This window comes from Scomber scombrus, chromosome 22 (assembly GCF_963691925.1).
Source record: "Scomber scombrus chromosome 22, fScoSco1.1, whole genome shotgun sequence".
NCBI classification, from domain to species: domain Eukaryota; kingdom Metazoa; phylum Chordata; class Actinopteri; order Scombriformes; family Scombridae; genus Scomber; species Scomber scombrus.
Genome location: NC_084991.1, coordinates 15,997,275 through 16,017,536, shown reverse-complemented (window position 1 = coordinate 16,017,536; position 20,262 = coordinate 15,997,275). Strand labels below are relative to the sequence as shown.

At 40.1% G+C, this 20,262-nt stretch overlaps 1 protein-coding gene across 1 annotated transcript; it reads left to right on the top strand.

Annotated features, from left to right (window-relative positions):
- The first annotated feature begins 914 nt into the window (after nucleotides 1-914).
- Nucleotides 915-19,111, top strand: gnai1 (guanine nucleotide binding protein (G protein), alpha inhibiting activity polypeptide 1). The gene is made up of 9 exons (XM_062443340.1): nucleotides 915-1,336; nucleotides 8,995-9,037; nucleotides 11,984-12,125; nucleotides 12,380-12,537; nucleotides 14,983-15,111; nucleotides 16,238-16,367; nucleotides 16,572-16,725; nucleotides 17,107-17,337; nucleotides 17,850-19,111. The coding sequence occupies exons 1-8, from the start codon at nucleotides 1,219-1,221 to the stop codon at nucleotides 17,295-17,297; spliced, it is 1,065 nt and encodes a 354-aa protein (XP_062299324.1). The 5' UTR covers nucleotides 915-1,218; the 3' UTR covers nucleotides 17,298-17,337; nucleotides 17,850-19,111.
- Nucleotides 19,112-20,262: the final 1,151 nt, after the last annotated feature.

The following is a 20,262-nucleotide window of genomic DNA, read 5'->3' as shown; positions in this document are numbered from 1 at the left end:
TACAGATTACTAGTTGCCCTACTTAAAAGATAATAAGTTGTAACTATTTCAATTACTTGACCAAAGCAATGTTTTTAATAAATTAACTAATTAAACTAACTAACTTTTCTAATTTTCGATCAAATATTTTCAACTGTCAGGGTAAGTGTACCCATGAAGTCCACCAAAATCTAAGTTCAGGTGTTCTTCATGGATACTGACATGATTTATAAGGGAGATTATTATATTTATCCCTCATTTTAAAATGTATTCATTAGTTCATGTAGATTTTGGAATACGAAATAAAGATATTTTATGAAAAAAGTCAAAAATCTGGCATGGGCTTAACTGGTATTATAATGTGACACCATTTTAGCCCACGTGTGCTCCAAATAAGCCCACGTCATGATTTATTTACAAAATATAAAAAAGTATTGCAATTTATTTATTCAGTAACATGTTAAAAAAAATTAAAAATAGGAAAAAACCATCCTCTTGAGCAAAATCTAAAAGTTCTGACTTCAGGTGTAACCCCCTTTGTAATCATCAACATTTTCATAACTAACTGTAATTTAATTAAACTTTTTTTCTTCCTCTCAGTTACTGTACAGTTACAGCTGCATCAGCTCAGCTGTTTTTCTCTCTTTTCTTTCTGTTGGGCCAATACTTCCCCAGCTGTCTCTCTTCGGTATTGCAACAAAACAAAAAAATCCCCGGAATTCCCGTCACTAAAAATGAAGCTTTTATTCTGAAGGCGTAAACCCGGATGTATGGTTGTTTTCGCGGAACCTCGGAGCATCTCTCTCTCTCTCTCTCTCTCTCTCTCTCTCTCTCTCTCTCTCTCTCTCTCTCTCTCTCTCTCTCTCTCTCTCTCTCTCTTTCTCTCTCTCACTCTCTCTCTCTCTCTCCTCAGTCATACAATACTAACAGTCGCCGCAACGAATGGAGGCGGACGGGTGGGAGAGGCATCACCAAGGAATTGTTTCTCTATCTAAATAGCTTTCTCTCGGATACAACGAGGAATTTAACCCGAAAACACCACACTTTTTTTTTCTTTTTTTGAGAAAGTCGCATCGTTTCCACCTATTTTTCGATTGCCTGTCATTTAAAAAAAAAGGGCGTGTGTGCGGAGTGAAGGCAGTTTTTTTGTAACCATTGAATGCAGGTATATATATGGTGTTTTAGGTATATATCTATTTTTTAAACAGTATCTGGGTCTTGAAGGACACAGAGTCGAGGATGGGATGCACACTGAGCACAGAGGACAAGGCGGCGGTGGAGCGCAGTAAAATGATCGACAGGAATCTGCGGGACGACGGGGAGAAAGCAGCCAGGGAGGTCAAGCTGCTGCTGCTCGGTAAGATGGGAGGGTGGGGTATGTGTGGGTGGGGGTCGGCCCATAATAAACCCTACACTGGTGTTGGTGGTCACTCAGTTTCTGTTTTGTTAGTAGTCAACTGTGAAAGAGTCTCCTTTTCCTTTGCTGGCTTCAGTGAATTGTCATCTGTCAACTCTGCTGGTCAGTGAATGCAACATAACACAAGCTCAAATATAATGGGTCTGTTTCCTGGCTTAAATGTCAGAAATATACCCCCTCCCCACAAGTTGTCTTTAACTATGTTTGACGTCAATGTTGTAATGTTAGTCACATTCTCTTTCCATTCCCCCTCTGCTGCTGACATTAGATAGATTCATTCAGCCACCTCTGTAGACCATTTGTATTGACTAAATCCTTTCAACAATGGCACACTTCCCCTCGTCTAGTCCAATGCAATTCAGTGAAAATAGGCCTATGTCTCATTAGGGGGCCCAGGCCTAACTGAATGTGACTGAAAACTTTGTTGAGGCCAGTCATTTTAGGATGCTTAAAGGTTCATTACCTGTTTGTTTTTTGGAGCTTCCTGAATGGATTTAAAGCTCTCCTGTAGTTGTAATTGTATGACTTGTTGTCTTGTTCTCATCTCAAGTTTTCGAACAGCACAGGTACAGAGGTGTTGTATTTTAAACGGCGACGGAATATAAGCAGGAAATTACAATAATGGTACGTTAAGAGTTAGTTTCCAGGTGGAAGCCGCAGAAACATGAGCAGAAAATAGCAGGCATTTAAACCAAATTGCCATTATTCACCGTAAATAACTAAGCAGCTTGTATTACATTCCGTGCTGATTTTGGGATAGTTGCCTCATGACCCTTTCATTACTTTCAGTAATTGCTAATATTGATTGACCTTTGAATACCAAACCATATCCTTCTGGTATTTAACTATAGCCTAAAATAATCCACCAAGTGTAGGCCATTACTTCTGGTAAATTGATATATCCCTTTAAAAATCTATCACAGGAATGGATTACTCTGGCACACTTCATTATTGTATCATTTCTTGCTCTCATTGCATGTGTTTAGTCACGTCCAAGCGTCCTTGTTTGTGCAATAATGTTGAATTACTCACATTTGAATGCCACCCATGTGAAAATTAATGTCATTACTTACATGTGGGGAAGCACTGTTATCCTTGTAAATAGAGACTGCAGGTGAAAACTTTTCCATCAACCCCTGAGGTGGCTAGCTTTGGGAAATGTTGACATGCACACACATGGAATGTGGGTTACCAGTACACAAAGTCTGAATCCAATACCAATAGCAAGCAAACACCTGACCAATGGATAGCACAGAATAAGCGCCCCAAACAGCTTCTGTGTACCAATAAACAAAGTGACATAAATATGATTTCTTCAATGTTCTTTTTATACTTTGACAGCACAGTTTCTACCTTTCTTATTGCTGTTCATTGGATTACAAATGACCATAACAGGACACGTTCTTTACACACATTTCTTGGTGTGATATTAGCATTGTTATGCTCGAGCAGGTATTGCACATATTTCCTCGTTAAAGGTCGACCACATTCCTCAGGTGCTCAGAGGCCAGATGCAGCTTGCCGATTGAAAGCGAGCAAGTTAGGTCAAGTTTCTGCTATGCTGCTGTAGGGCTGAAATCACTGTTTCTCTGACACTAACTCTGCGGCACCTCTCAGTTTTAGGTAGAATCGCGTTGCCCCAACTTTTAAAGCGATGGCTGTGGCTGTCGTGATAGTTGCGTGCCAGGTCGTGTGGCCCACACGTGTGGCTGCTTTGGCACCGTTCCCTGCCTTTCTGTGTTTGATCCACTCAGCGTGGTAGCCAGGTAACACACTCAGCCTCTTCAGGTTACTGCCTGAAGGGACACACAAACAGACGTTGGGAGAAAGGAAAAGAGGGGCCAGTAAGATGAGAACACCACTAATGACTGTAGCATTAAAAATGAAAAAGCTCTACTGCAGTTGAAGCAAGGCGCCTGAGTTAGGAGTTTGAGTTGTCACTGAGAAGACACTGTTTTTGAGTTTTTGGTTTGCAAGCAGTTCTGAGGTATACTTTTCTCTAAACGCACCCTGTCAACAAAGCATGTGGTATGATAGTAAAAGGCTGACAGGGCTGTAGAAATGTGTTGCATGCTACTAGAAGATAACAGTCTATTTACCTCATGTAGGTGACCCACACTGAATGATACTTTGTGTAGATATCTGTGCGTACACCAAACCTTTAGCAGGTTCATGTGGTGACCACCTGGTTGCTCAAATATTAATCATAGCTCTGAGTTACTGGCATGAAATCAATCCACTGATGTAAAAAAAACGAAAAAACTATATAGTATATATAAACACACCAGCTGGTACACTCAGGTGTCTTTAGCAGAGGGAGGGAACGTGATCTCATTCCTAAAAACTGAACATATTTCACACTTCGCTTTTTGCCTGTATTTGGCTCTCATTTTATTTCCATCATCTCCAGGACCCAATTATCCTACTATTCATATCTACACGCTAAAATAAGATTACAATCTCCTCAGCCTAATTACTCCTTCTATAGCTGTCATGCAACTGTGGGAAGATTTTATTAATAAATCATTGGCCTTTGTCTTCTCGTTCACGTTTTCCATATTTCTAGCATTGTCAAAGATGTAGCAGAGCATGACTGAGTTATTCATTTTAGAGATGGCAGGGCCCTCATGATAAATACGGACAGTCAATGTATTTAAATTGTTTGCAATTCAAACCTTCACTGTAAGCATCAATAGACCCCAGATTCCCCAGAGAGCCACTGCTAAAATTTCACACAATCTTTAGTATCAATGAGCTTTTAATGATTTTCACTTGTGTACTGTGTGAGCACGATATCGACAAGTGCATCAAATCCAAGAATCCTCCTTCTCTTCATTCTTCAAAGAACATCTACATGAAAGGTACTTTTATAAGAGTAACACAGCTCCTTTTAAGCTTTTAATGCTGCAGCTTCTCAAGACCAAGAAAAGTCTCATCTGTTGTTTCTTCAACTGCTGGAAAAGTGACAGAGGTTAGCCACGACGCTAGCAACAGTAGGTTAGCCTAATCTGACTAGGTTCACTTAAGGTGGACCAGATATTATCATGTTCTGGTCAGTCTCAGTCACTCCTAAACAAAAAGGAGAAATGTCTGGCTGCTGAGTCTCTCTTGAGTTTGGCTCAGTGCCCCCCACCCCCACCCCTCAGTCAGCCTATAGGAAACACTGGAGTAGTTCAAGTCAGTGCCGTAGTGTGTAGGAAACAATCTTTTAGCTATCGATGTGCTTGTTGTCAGATTGATCCATGTGATTTAACGTGGTAATTTCCTCTTGTGGGTAGCACCGCTTGGAGCCTCCTGGAATCCTTCATGAGTGACTCATACTTAAATCCCCCCCCCCCCCCCCCCCCCCCCCAGAGGGAGAGGGAAAGCAAAAAAAGGAACGAGGAATTGGACAGTGAGGGAGAGGAAGAATACGTCATCAAGTCAAAAAAAAAAAAAAAAAAGACTGCAGGAGACTTGCAGGAGAATGTAAAAGAGGAAGAGAGATGTACTCAACAGAATAACAGAATAATAGTGGCAAACTGAGAGAGTGAAGCGTGGATGTTGGGGTTGGGCTCGTGCTGCTAATGTAGCGTCACTAATGTGGTTAGCACATTCTACCAAACTTCATAAGCCCTCCTCAAGTCCTTGAACTACCCACCTCAAAGTGAAAGCGTTAAGCTGGCTGCCCAACCTGCCCCCGAACCTCTTCAACCACACAAATCTATCCTCACACCGTTAATCGAACCCTGAAGACATCATGAAGTGCATTTTAAAGTGCACGTCAGTTGGCATTCAGGCACTCATATCTAATTCTCCAAGAGAATTAGCATCAACATTTGGTTAATCTATCAAATGGAGAAGGCCCAGGCTTGGTAACCATTTTAATCACATTTCTCTCCATGCTGCAATTGTTATAGAACATTCTGCCGTGCTTTCTTACAAAAATTGGTCAGGGGAAGCTCCAAAAGGAAATATGTGTTCATGGTGGGTTGATAGAAATGCCTCTGTTCTCTGTAGAAGAAGAGAAGTAGAAAAGGGGGGAAAAAAACCTCCATTTTCACTGGAAGGGTTAGCATGGATTTTCCTAAAATAGTTTCAACCGCTAGAAACAGAAAACAGCTGCTCCAGTGGTTTTGAGTCCGTAGCTGTTTTAGGGTGGGCGTATCAAAGCAGTGGGTGTGTAATATGACTCTGCATGAAGAGCGATAGGTCAGGCCTTTGGTTCTGCAAAACCCTTAACGGTGTAAGTGCATGTGCGTGTGTGTGTGTGTCCGAGTGTGACTGTTAGAGAGAGACAGTCAAAATAATGATGAGGTGTTTTGTATCCCACAGGCCTTGAAGCTTTAAAAAGAGCCACACCCTAATGATATCATTGGTGTTGGGAGTCAAGTTTCATACATAAACACATAACTCATGTCTCATTGACTCTGACGAACATATAGACGAACATGTCGACACCGAATTTGAGGGATTTGTCAATTTGAACCATTGGAATGAATAGAAAAAGTGAGCAGGCTCATGACAGGAGCAGTCATGTGTGTTTTGTTTCTATAAACAGTACTCGCTTCTTCATTCTTTGCAAATACGGTAAAATCTATGATTCATCAAACATCCGTGTTTATTTTGGCTGGTACAAACTGGTTTGTAAGTAGTTGTCAGTTCGCGTGATTTAAGTCACAGTTCCCACAAAATCAGAAGAAGCTTTGTCATCATGAATTTGAGAGAATTTCGTCTCAGTTTCATAGAAAATTGAAATGAATTATTAGTTTATGTTGTCTTTTTATGTGGGGAAATTGTAAAAAAAAAAAAAAAGCAGTTCATTAATTGATTGTAGTATCAAATTCAAATACACTGAATCCTTTCTCATAAATCATCAACTCCCATTAGCTTTACACTTGCAGGTAACCAAAGGAAATGATAACTCTCAACAACTCAAAGATGTCTAATTATCTGTTGTAAGTTGTAAGCTGAGGACGCAGAGACATTACAGCCTGCAGTGGCAGTCTAATTAATGTTCACAACCTGTACCTACAACCTGAAAATGAGATGAGTTGCATAATATAGGAAATGTTAATGAAATGTATCCGACATATTCAATTAACAGCTACACCATAGGTCACTGTGCTTCAACAGCTGCTGTGTGTAAATATTGAAGGTTCGATTCAGAACTGATTAAAATGCTGATATGATATGAATTACAGTTTAACCGGGACACTCTGTGAAACGACACAAAACACACAGTCGATTGGCTCTCATACAGCAGTGTTACAGAGTGACAGACAGCAGGCAGCAGATTAGCCAGAGAACAGCCAAAACTTTCAATTTTAGACGTTATAGGATTAACATTAATCAGCAACAGCTGATATAATCTGCTGCTGGTGATGTCTGTCATTTACACCAGCGAAAAAATGAATGAAGAAAACAAAATAAACTAAATCACGGGTATATTTGCACACCGTGAACCAGATCCAAATTGGAACCAGCTATATCTGAAAGATATTTGATTTTTAATGATATAAAATATTTTAGAAGCTGACAGAAGGATCAGAATATGTTGCTTATAAATACAGAAAAAAACATTGGCAATTTATTTTCTTGAACATCAATGGATCAGACTAGTCATTGCAGCTCTTGTGAGGTCTGTATTTTCTGCTTAGATCACCCTTTTAAAATGTTTGTTTTCTTTTTTTAGGAAACACAGCTGTGGAAAACACCCAGAAACCACTGTGAAGTCACATTACGTAGCAGTTAGCCAAAAGTTGCCTTTATGAGGAAGCTTTAGTGTTAAAATAGCGACCCACATTGAAAGACATTGTGGCATTGTGAAAAAGGCTTTTGGACAGGCCAAGGCAAAACTTAACTTTGGGTACACTTACATCTATTTGAATGCTGATGAACTTGCAGTACATTGTCCCTTTTTATATAAAAAATAAATAAAATGAACTGTGCCAATGTCTGCCTACAGGTCACACAGGCATTCACACAGCTGAGTGTTTGGCCTTAGAGCACAGGGAGCTGCCATTGTACCTTCACCTCCCTCCAGGGTGCTCCTGCACCCGAGTGGTGACACGTAATTAAAATAATGTGTCCTCAGGTGAATCTCATCCAATTATACTGAAGGTGAAGTGCCAGGGGTATACTATCAGCATGTAGTTGTTTCCAAAGTTTATAGGAATTCAGGCAGATACTGTCTACACTGCATGAGGATGCATATATACAGTATTTATTTATATTGTGTCCCATTTTTTATTAATAACACACAAGCAGAACAGTATGAAGCAGACTCAACAACAAGTGGCATGTGTCAAAAATGCATATAATCATATTTTTTTTGTTTAGCAACCGAGGAAAGTGGAACTAGATAGGGCGGATGATTTATTTTGCAAGAGTGAACCATCTTGCCTCTGCTGACCATATCACGAGGTAACAGATAGCGGTAGAGTTCATGATATTATTTCACTTCCCCTTTTTCTGTTTCTAGAGCTAAGAAAAAAGCTGGGGGCGTCGACTTGGGGAATAGCCGCTCACAATGGTTTGAAAAATCTTCCCTAGTGTCAGAGGAGCGTTACGTCAGTAGCAACTGGCCAACTGCCTCGCTATAACCACGTCTGCACTGCTGTAATATGAGGACGTTGAGTGGACATTAGTATATCTAATGTAGCTCGTGGTAATACCCATTAGAGTTCATGAGCATGAGTCTAATGAATGTGGTTCATGAGGACATAACAGATGGCATTCATTGGTAAAGGAAATATTTTTGATAAAAGCGGCTCTTCCAAGTAACTGTTTATTAGAGCACCAAGTACAGTCGAGGAAGACGAGCAGCAGATGCATAATACATCATGTTTTTTTGGTCAAAGCCAGCATGTCACAAACATACACTCACAACCACAAAGCCTCCTCAGGTGACTAACCTCACTGGAGATGTCCTGGATATAAAGCAGTTGCCATGGCGCTGTGACGTATGAGAGATCTGCAAAGCAAAAAGCCGTGCCGACGGTCTGATTCCCTTTATGCCCCCCTCACCCCCCCTTGTTCTTTTCATCGTAGTATTCTTTCATCGGTCAACTACACTGCCGTCAATCTAATTAGTCTCCAGCAACAAGTGCCTTTCCCATCCTGAAGTGTAACACCATGTTGTTTTGGCATTTCACAGCCTTGTCATTAATAATCTATTTTATCGTTAGTCCAGCGCCACTTTAACAACATGAGCCTTCACACTGATGATGTGAAGTCTTTGCTGATGAAGTTCTGAACACACAGTTGGTTAATATAATATCAGGTTTCTTCACACTAAGCTAGACCAAAGCTTGACCACAGAACAGTCATCTGACTGAGCTAAACAACACCAATGTATCAGTACGCTATGCTGGAACTGCCTGGAGCAAAGACCAAACCAGAGACTTGATGTCTCCTTTTTACTTAAACACTTGAGCCATACACAGACTTGAAGTTACACACACACACACACACACACACACACACACACACACACACACACTTGGTTCTGATTCAGGTTTCTCTTTCATGGTTCCTGGTCATGGGATTTTGTTGAACAATTAGATGCAAAATACTTTTAACACTCTCTAATAAACTTCTTTTTCTGTCTTTTCCAGGTGCTGGTGAATCAGGGAAAAGTACAATTGTCAAGCAGATGAAGTGAGTTTATTTTTCTTTTGTTACATCTAATCATTTTACACACTGAACAATAAAAACAAACTTTTATTTCCTTCTTCTTCTTCCAGTATATAAACAATGACTTCCTTCTCATTAGATATGCATAACGGCACTGCACTAGATATTTATTTCAAAGAGTATTCATTTTCCACAACAAACAATGTCGAACACCAATCATGCTTTTATCCATCGTCTCTCTGGGTAATATTACGCTCTGTGAATCGCAGCACACACAGGTACCATGCCATGCATAATGGATCATGAAGACAACCCAGCAGCATCTATTACAATAGACAGTCCATACATCATCCACATGCTGTGTCTGTGTGTGCTGCATATGAATTACATTTTTCATAACAGCCCTTATGGATACACTCATGTATCAGTAGACAGACACACTTCACAGTTATGGCACTTTTACATTTTAAAGCAGTTGTTGTGCTTTTTCTTTTATTTATTTGTGAAAGATGTGCAGGTCATGAATCTGCTGCTACAACAGTGTGCTGAGAGAAGTTGTGTGATTTACTTTATAATACAGCTGACAGATTAGATTCAAATGTTGTTAGCTGGTGACTATTACTGTATAGACTTTCTGCCTTTTCTAATAATGAAAGTGATATTCTTTATTGTTCTTATTGCCAAAAAGGGCAAACCAACAATGGAACAATCATGCTGATGAGTAGGGGTGGGTGTAAAAATTGATTCGGGTTCATCTTCACAAAATGCAGTGTTTGCAAGAATTTTTTTTATTTAATGAGTAAATCAAAATCTTTGAAAGACGAACGTGAAGAATATTAAATACTTTCTACGCCGTCACTCAGAGACTCAAGTTAGCGCAGCGGAGCAGCGAACTCCAGCAGTAACAAACAGACACACAGCAGCATGAAACAATGTAGCTTCAACCACCACTGAGGTGAAGGAAATAACTCTGCATCTAAGAAACCCTGCGTCCGCTCAGTGTGATGGACAGCGGTATCTTTCCCAGCAGCTAACGGTGCAGCAAAGAGGCTGCTCTCCACTGCTGGAGATGTGACATTAATAACACAGCAGAGCACGGCTGTGGACTATTTCTTTTATCTGCCAGTTATGTGTCATATTGTTTTCAGTGGACTAAGAACTGAGGAAAAAAATCATGTATATAAATCATAAATATAATGGTGTATGAAGATGCATCAGTAATCATTTTATCATCACATTATAGTTCTCAAGATTCCCAGCCCTACTAACAAGTAGAACTAAAACAATTAACTGATGAGTTGACTGTGCAAGTATTTTCAAATACTCGTTTGTCTTTTTTTTTTTTCCGACATGCTGCTGTTCCAGCTTCTCAGTTGGGAGGATTTGCTGAATTTGTTCTTCATAACTGATAATAAATTGATTTACTATGGTTTTTAAATTGTTAAGGCTCAAGACTTCTTAATTAGAGCTGTCTGTCAAATGGTTGAACAGCGTTTGAAACCCTTTGTCCTCATACCTACCCCCAGCAATTTCTATAACTTTCCGAAGTCAACCTAATAACAAGCATTACATGTGTAGCTGGAACCTGATACAGCTTATACCCTTCTCCTAAAGAACTCTACTGTAGCCCAAAACCTATTAAAACACACCAAACAGCCCCTCTGTTGCACTGGGTAACACGTTCCTTAATTACACTGAACATAGCCTCTGTTGTTGACTCACTGTCCAAGTGCAGTAAATACTCACTATTGTCTCCAACAAGAATTCACCGTTTACTCCCATTTGAGTTACATTTTGTACAGCGCCGAGTACTTTTATGAAATGGTTTAATCTTTTTTATGCCCCCGCACCGGTGACAGCCCTGGCCGATATCTCAGGAACGCCTCGATGGAATTTCATTACATCTGGCACAAACATCCACTTTGACTCAAGGATGAACTGATTAGAATTTGGCTGTCGAAGGGCAAAACATGTTTTTGTCCATAACTCAAAAGTTCAAACGCTAATTATGAAAAAGCTTCACACAAATGTCTTAAAGGATAAAATTATGACATATTGATTTGGATCCTAAAGTACTTGAATCTAGCTACTTCACTTTCTCTCTCTGGATGACAACGAGGACAGGGGCGCCTCCTGTTCCTCTGGTAGTCCATCACAAGCTCTCATTGGTTTGCTGATACTGAGCTTGAGAAGCTCTCTATCAGTCCTGTGTTCTCCACTCCTCTGTGACAGCATGTTACTTTATTAAATTCCTTCCTAGTCCTCACTACAAATACTATATGAGTCTGCACAGACATATATAAACTGTAATTCAATCTGTTTGCTGTAGGAATACAACCACGAGGCAGTGTGTCCCTAGTTTTAAATGAAAGCATATATTTGTGACCCACTTTTAAAAAAGTACATCTTTAGTAGGGTTTGGGACTGAAAGTAGTTCAGTAGAGACAATTTTCTACATTGTTGGTTTTGGTCTTTTGATTAGATTTTAGAAAATATTTGTGAGCACCAGTGAGCAAGAGAACAAATTATTCATCAAATCTCTTCAGTAAAGGTCAAATAAATGTTGAACTCTAGCTAATTATTCAAATTTTCATACGTCCAGTGGATGCTTTTATCCAGAGTAATTTACACAGAGTGAAACTGTAAAAAAAAAAAAAAAAAAGAATTAATTTCCCTGGATGACTGTATTTTAAGCAATCTAAAATGAGAAGCATGAGATCAGGGCCATTGTGCCCTGACAGTATTCTTACAGTGAGGATTTAAGGTCAGAGTATTAAAAAAAGAAATTGAACAAGAGTTGAGGAGAGGAGACATCGTTCAATGGGGGGAATTTGACACGAATTACTTCTGTAAAGTATGAGTTTTCATCTAGGACGGTAGCATTAAGGAGCAATTCGGTTGGTCTCTGCTGTAACAGTCTAGGAAAATTGCTCCGGTGCTGACACATTTTTCCCACCTTTTCTTTTTCAGAATCATCCACGAGGCAGGTTACTCAGAAGAGGAATGTAAGCAGTACAAAGCCGTGGTCTACAGCAACACCATCCAGTCCATCATTGCCATTATCAGAGCCATGGGGCGCCTCAAGATTGACTTTGGCGATGCCGCAAGAGCTGTGAGTGAAAGAAAGATGTAATTTGGTTGGTTTAGAGTGTAAACCTGAGGTCAAAACAAGAAGGCGCCAACATTGAATAGTTTGTAAGCAAACTCGTGGTCATGATTTCATGATTTCAGAGGTTATTTAAAGTTCTCTACAAGTGAGTTTAAATGTTTTTCTTCAGTTTGGTAGCATATACATGTTAACAAAGTTGGTTGTGTAATGCCTTTGGTTGATTTCTGATATTGAAGCCAACCTGACTCCTCTCCCAGGATGATGCACGGCAGCTGTTTGTGCTGGCGGGCTCAGCAGAGGAAGGATTCATGACAGCAGAGCTGGCAGGTGTCATTAAGCGACTGTGGAAGGACGGAGGTGTTCAAGCCTGCTTCAGCCGCTCCCGCGAATATCAGCTCAACGACTCGGCAGCATAGTGAGTCACATACGCGCACACACACACACACACACACACACACACACACACACACACACACACACACATATATACAGCAGAGGTAACATGCATGGCTCACCTAAACTGTGAGTCATCCACAGAGAAGACTCAATGGTCCTACACACACCAATGTGTGTCAACAACTTTAGTCTTCCAAATCAGATGACCTGGGATCACTGCAAATACTCAGAGAGCTGCTGCCACAGCTTACCAAACACAACTTGTCCTAGTCATGTTCAGGGAGCAGAAAGCTACCGTGCATTTGTCCGGACTTTTAGACTGTCAATATTTGCTTTCTTCTACCGAGCCTTAAGAGCGGTAGCTGGAGAGACTAATCTCCAACCTCACGCCTCAGCAACTGAACATTTGCTACATGCTTAAAGAGTAAAAACGAAATCACACAAATACAGAAAAGTTGCTATACTGTTGCGTAATATTTTTTCTAACCAGTATAAATCTATTTAGTATATATTGTGCAAGAGCCCTTGCTGTTGAAACAAATGATATCACCACAAGGCAGCTCCTGTATTTAGTTGGGAGTAAAGCCATTCGCCTGGTTGCAGAACGAACATCAGCAGTTACATCGTAGGCCGAGGGAGCTGCAGTTGTTGGCCATTTTCTAATTGTTTCTTCTAAACCTGCTGTCCAGGGGCTTTTCATGAATAGGAAACACTGTTGCCAGGCCTTGTGTATTTTTTTTTTTCTTCAGTTAATACCTTGGAAGACAAACAAAAGGCTTGTGTGCATGAAAGGGAGATTATTTGTGTTTGTCTGCCAGCAACTAGAGGTCACTAATCTCTTTACCTTGTATATTATCATAACCTTGAGGTATGAACTCTGTGTGTGTGAAAAATGTCATTTATGTGTGATATCCTGTATAAGCACAAGATTTAAACAGCTTTAGCATTTGTTCAGAATTTGTTTAAGGAAATGAAATCCAAAACAAAGGATTTCTATATTCAGGGGTTTTTGTTCAAGAGCTGTAAAAGTCAGACGCTTCTCTACTATGAAAAATTAAACTGACAACTTAATCTGCCGTCCTTTTGGATTAGACAGCACTATTCTACAAATTGCACTTTCATTCCTGTGATGCAATCACATCTCTCTTTTAAATGTTTTGAAATTTCCTGTTGTGCTTAGCTGTACTTTGTCTTGAAGCTGCACATGTCTGTTATTTATATTGGTGATTCACCCTGTGGTTATACTCTCCATGATTATTTGTTTGGTCCAAAAAATGTCAGAGCAACAGTCAAACGCCCAAAGATGTTCTGTTTAGTTTCATATATGGATGACAAATTAAAGGAAAAACCTGAATAAATGAGTGGAGAAACATAACGAATGCAGATGCTTCCACACAAATGCACTGCTTGGTACAATCAATCAATTAACATCCAATAATGCTCTTTGGCATGTGTAAAAAATGCTGAGCAGGCCCAGTTGATTCAGATTTTGTATGAAGATGACAAAAGGAAAATATTTTAGTGACTTTGAAAGAGAGTTGATTGTTGCTTCACAGGCGACTGGAGTGTCAGTCATAAAAAACTGCTCAACTGGCCGCAGTTTCAATAGGAAGTGACATCTGCATTTAGATCTGTGGGAAAGACGTCACTTAACAACACCTATGGGTGATTCATAACTAATGCTTATGCAACATAGAGAACATTTCCAAAATTTCAAGAAACATGTCAAAAATCTGCTACTTTCATGTGAAGAATAATGTTTACAGTCACATTTAGTTGTTGGGAAAGAAAAATACAGAAATGCATCCAGGCGTATGGTTTATTCTAGACATTTATAAATACATTTTATTCATCCACACATTATTTGTGTCCCCTTATTATTCTCCATGAGAGTACTAGAACCTGTCCCAGCAGGTATTAGGCAAAATATAGGCCAGCACCCTGGACAGATGGCAAGTCCATTACAGGGCTAACACAGAGACAGGAATATCCAATCAGCTGCATATCCTTGAACTGTGAGGGAACCAGAGCAACGAGAGGGAATGCACCAAACACTGAGAAAACAATGCACACTCCCTGCTGAAAAGAGCATAGCTCCGATTAAAACCAGGCCCTGCTTGCTGTGAGGCAACAGTTCTAACCACAAAGCCACCATGGCGTCATATCTAAATTTAACTCATTTCTTATCTGAAAAATGTATCTGTGTGGGATAACTAAGTTGTATTGTAACTATAAATTTCATGAAAGAAGTACTTGAATTTCACAGAACATACTGTCAACAAAACATTGGAATCATGACTTGTTTTCAATGTGAAACCGGTTTATATTTATTGGGACTTGTTTAAACACATGATCTTGATACTTCTGACACATTTTCTCACATTTTTTTCCTCTCTTGCTGTCTTTTCTTTCTCCCTTTTCTCTCTGCTGTTTTTGTTTTCCCTCCTTGCCTCCCTCGTCTCAGTTACTTGAACGATTTGGACAGGATATCCCAGGCTACTTACATCCCAACTCAGCAGGATGTCCTGAGGACCCGAGTCAAAACCACAGGCATCGTGGAGACGCACTTCACATTCAAGGACCTGCACTTCAAGTGAGAATTTCTTCACTTGAACAACTGGCTGGAGACTAAAACGCCTTTGTGGTGCTTTACATGATGGCTTAATTAGCTTTCCTTCCTGTCCCTGACTCATTCTCCTTCATAGAAATTCCCTTTGTACATGTACAGCTGTAAATTGTGACACAATCTGCGAAGGTGTTGTACGCATCAGCGATGACTAAGTCGTGGCACAGGGTTAGCAAACACAGACAGGAAGTGGGGGCAGTAGGCCTGATTATGTCATGGTAACAGAAGTTTAAGAGAAAAATGTTCTGGAGATTACACAAACACACACAGCTGTTTATTCAGTCCATTTCTATGCAGCCTGTCATAATCATTTTCACTGTCATACTGTACATTATAAAATATTAAAGTAGTTCTTTCTGTAACATTAAAATCACACAGCAGAGACAAACAGCTATGTCATAATAACATTTTAATGACTAATCACAAAACTGGATGTAAGGGGTTAACATGTTTTGACATGTTAATGTACTGAGAATAACAGGCTTTTGAGCACTAGTTATATGTCAGATATTTTCATCAACAGTCTGCCATTTAAAGTCAAAGTTTCTCCAGACTTTGGCTATTTTCCTTTTTAAATGGACCAATAAGAGCTAAAAGGGCGGGTGGGGGATGGGGGTTGTTTCTTTTGACATGCCTCAGCTGCATGCATTTTTTTGGAATTGTTTCATCCAGTTTACCTTCTTAGATTAAATTGGATTTCCTAGTTTAGTAGTAGTTCCTGAACATCTGAAGTATAAAAAAGACATAATTCATGTCTGACTGTCTTAGAGTTTTTGCCACTTTGGTGTCTGTTTATTGCCTCACATTGGACATTTGAAAGCAGCAATAAAGTCAGCTACCTTCCTGCCTTTTGGCTGAGAAATAGGATACAGCACAACAGCTCCAGGTCTGCTCCTGTTCTCAATCTGTTTTTCCATCGTTTATTCATGTAACAACAGACAAATCATTTCTTTCTACTCCCCTTTATCATTTACTGTCATCATTTGACACGGCAGCGCTTCTTCCTGACCTTTGTTTTTGCCTTTGGGTTTCATAAACACTGCTTGTATTGTATGTAAGCACACTGAAGAACATGTTTGCTGTGTTCCTCCAGAATGTTTGATGTCGGCGGTCAGCGGTCTGAGAGGAAGAAGTGGATCCATTGCTTTGAAGGCGTGACCGCAATCATCTTCTGCGTGGCCCTCAGTGACTATGACCTGGTGCTGGCCGAGGACGAGGAGATGGTGAGTGCTTCAGCCGCTGGCTTCCGGAGAAAAATAATAGCCAGCGCTCTGTGTTTTCATACACAGCAGGCCTAGTGGAATCGTGATGGGTCAGAGAAGGAGAAATAAAGGACGTGTTCTGTTCAAGATGTGTCCGTGTTTATGGATCAGTGAGCAAAGCACAACGACCGCTGTCACCTTCCCCTTTTTCTTTTTTCCCCTCAGAACCGAATGCATGAGAGTATGAAGCTGTTCGACAGCATCTGCAACAACAAGTGGTTCACAGACACCTCCATCATCCTCTTCCTCAACAAGAAGGACCTGTTTGAGGAGAAGATCAAGAAGAGTCCTCTAACCATCTGCTACCCAGAGTACGCAGGTAAGACTGGCAACATTTTATAGAAAAGGTGCAGAAGGAAGCAATTTTTATTTTTTATTTTATTTTTTTAAATTTATTGCACGTAAAAGAAAAAAATACATACATACATTGAGATTAGGAAAAGAGAACAATAACTAACAAAAGAGAAATGTGCAGGAGGACCCAATGAAACCTTTAAGGGCTTCTCAGGTGGCCCTCCTATGATGAGACATACAACATAAAAACTTACAATGAAATTTATCAGCAATTCCCTCCACAATGTTTTTAGTAAACAAGGCATAAAAATCTATGCCGGCAACAACATTTTCCAAGCACACACTTTAAACACGTTTCTCTATGCTGTGTCTTCTTCACTTCCTCCTTCCTCGTTTCCTTTTCCAGGTTCCAACACGTATGAGGAAGCGGCCGCCTACATCCAGTGTCAGTTTGAGGATCTGAATAAGAGGAAGGACACCAAGGAGATTTACACCCACTTCACCTGCGCCACAGACACCAAGAATGTGCAGTTCGTCTTCGACGCTGTCACCGATGTCATCATCAAGAACAACCTGAAAGACTGTGGTCTCTTCTGAGGAGACAATGGCGACAAAGACGACAAACCTTTTTTTCTCGGTAAGGAACTCTTCATCGCCCCTCCCTTAATCTTTTCATTGACTGATTAATACCAGAGCTCAACCGAGGTCCGCATCCTTCGCCTGGCTAACACGCGGTGGACATGTGCATGGCTCTGCATCGTGGACGAGGGCACTTGTCAAGGTTATGACTGAATGAGTGTTAACCGCAGCATCAGGAACCAGCGGGAGTCGATGAGGAAGTCGTAGGAGTCTGGTTTAAAGCTGTTCTCTTTCCAAAGGGTTTTAATTATTTGGTTTGTTTCTAGAGCTATAAGCATGCAGAATTACGGAGGAGCGCAGCTGACGTTGACCACAAAGATGCAGCATAATCCATCATAATCAAATGAATAATTTAATCACTGAATCACTGAAATCAGTGTCTTCTTTTATCAAAGGCTTAAATACATTTTCTGCTCCATTTAGATGTTTGTGTAATGGTAGAAGGCTGACCCCATCCTTCCTCGCCTCCTTCATGTTTCTTTTTCTCTTCTTCCTTCTCTCCGTCCTCAGGCAGTGGAGCCAGCTTATTGTGCATCTTTGATGGGGAAGATGAGAAGAGTCGGGAGGATCAGTCACGGACCAGTGCTGTACTATATGCCACTTTTAACAGCTTTATTTATGTTTTTGTTTTGGAACATTTTGAACTAGCGTTACGAAATTTGTGTAGGATGTTAGTCTCATTGTAAAAGCCTCACCGCAAATTTCCACACTTTTTTTTATTTTTTATTTTTTTTTTATTTGAATTCTTTTTGTTTTTTTACTTTCTGAGGAGAAGGAGGAGGTCACATTTTCGCTGTTCCTTCTGCCGCTTTCTCTGGAAAAGGAAACTTTGCTGTTGGTGGAAATGCTTCTTTTCCCCCTTCCCTACAACCAAGGGGGAAAAGGGGTACAACTATGAGTCCAGTTAGTTGGTACTTGTGCCTTCGCATGCCTTTTACTGCGGTCGTAGTCCCAATGCTTGTTCTGTTGCCTGCTGAATTGTTCTAAACATAAGAGGTAAACTGTTTTCATATGTTAGTGTCCCTGCTATCTTCTATGTGCACACCACTGAGCTATCGGGAGGAGGAAGAAGATTTCTCTCTGGTCTAAAGGTACATGGGTCTCCATGGTGACCAACATGTAGCCTCCACAGTCCCCTAACCCATCCCCCCTCATCCCCAACCTGCCATGACAATGAATGGCCTCGCTGGCCGATCACACAGTACAATACTGAGATGTATATTGTTACATTTACCCCACAAATCTGGGGTTCTGGTTTTTAAACAGTGTATAAAATATCCATTCTTTCCAACCATTCGGAAAATGGTTCGTTGATGAGCTGATAATACGCTCAAGTGTTTTAAAGTACAAAGACCAGAGTTGACACATTTTACTGTATATTTTAATGTATTTGGAGGAGAGTTCACAAAGTTTTTGGTGTTGAAAAGAAAAAAACTGAATCACAGAAAAGATGGTTGGAAAGGTGAGAAGGATGTCTGAACTGTTCAGACGCTGTTCTTGGATCCTATCTAGCAACAGTTTGAGAGTAGAGGCACTGGTTGAGGATCCATGAAGCCTTTCATTCAGGTGATGGAAACAAAGATGGTCAAGAGAGCTTGGTCTATGATTGATGATCAGTACTACTTTGCCAAGACAAGCGACAAACATGGTCCTGGATCTGTTCATATAAAGAAACTGCCACAACTGTCTATGTATGTGTATGTTCTCCACGGACGGAGAATCTTTGTAGACTCATCTCCCTTATTTTGCTAATAAAAACCATTTACAAACCATATGATTTTGCTTGTATCATTATATGAATGTATCTTTAATACTAAAACAAAGCAGTTTATTATTTTAGCCATGAATGCACAGAGCTTGATAAGTTGGATATTTCCTTTAAATGTCACGCTACCATCACATGCTCTCCTCATATGTACAAACCACAAACTGTAAATTTGAATATGCTCAAAGATGAGTTGTTCTCTGTCTTGCATTTCATATGAAAAATCCACATATTTATCTTAGAGAGAGACATGCTTTGATGATTCTGTATTCATATAGTCGGACTGTATGCCACCTCATATCTTTATGAATGGGGAGTTACTATTATACACACTGTGCATTTCTTATGAACCAAGGTACCTCGTTATCTCTGAACAGGAAATCCCACAGAGGCAATTAGAGACAATGTTGTCAGGTCTGCACACCACCTCCATCACATTCGTATCCCTCCATAGACTTTTAGGCTGCTTTATGTGCCGTACTACTCAATGCAGTGGCTTGCATGGATGGAAATTGATCACACCTGAACAGGTTTGACTACACTGGAAAGGTTGACTTCCTTGTACTGATATAGAAACCACTGTAATCGTATTTTCCTATTTGCTAATGACTGTGATGTAACATACTCAAAAGGCTGTCTCCACACTGGTCTATGTGTATCTTTGACGTGTTTCACCTTAACTCTATTTGCATAGTAAATGTGCCATGACGTCACATGCTTATATCATCAGTGATGGCTTCCCTTTCTAACAATACCTCTACTGAGGAAACATTGGAAGGCGGGATTTCTATTATATACCATAAAAAAGAAAGGGTACAGCTTCAGTAATGTAATGTGTGGCATAAAACTATATATAATTATGTTGAAGCTACTAAAATCCATCTTTTTATTGGTTCAAATGATTACATGTATGTGAAGTTTGCATTGGCAAACGCAATTCTTGGGAGTGTTTTAGCATCTTTCAGCTCATTGTTTTATTTTTATGGCCCAAAACGTCCCTGTGTTGGTTCATTCTCACAAATGTCATCATTTCCAGATGTACCAGGCAGCTGTTTTCACCAAAAAAACACTGATAAACCCACTGATTCTACCTACCCAGCACCAAACAGCATGAGCACAAAGCTTGCAAGCAGCTGGTGCAGATAATGGAGCAATTAC

Coding starts and splice junctions, on each gene's coding strand:
- gnai1 (XM_062443340.1), top strand. CDS start 1,219: ATGGGATGCACACTGAGCACAGAGGACAAGGCGGCGGTGGAGCGCAGT. Junction 1,337..8,994: donor GGTCAAGCTGCTGCTGCTCG/GTAAGATGGGAG, acceptor TGTCTTTTCCAG/GTGCTGGTGAATCAGGGAAA. Junction 9,038..11,983: donor ACAATTGTCAAGCAGATGAA/GTGAGTTTATTT, acceptor TTTCTTTTTCAG/AATCATCCACGAGGCAGGTT.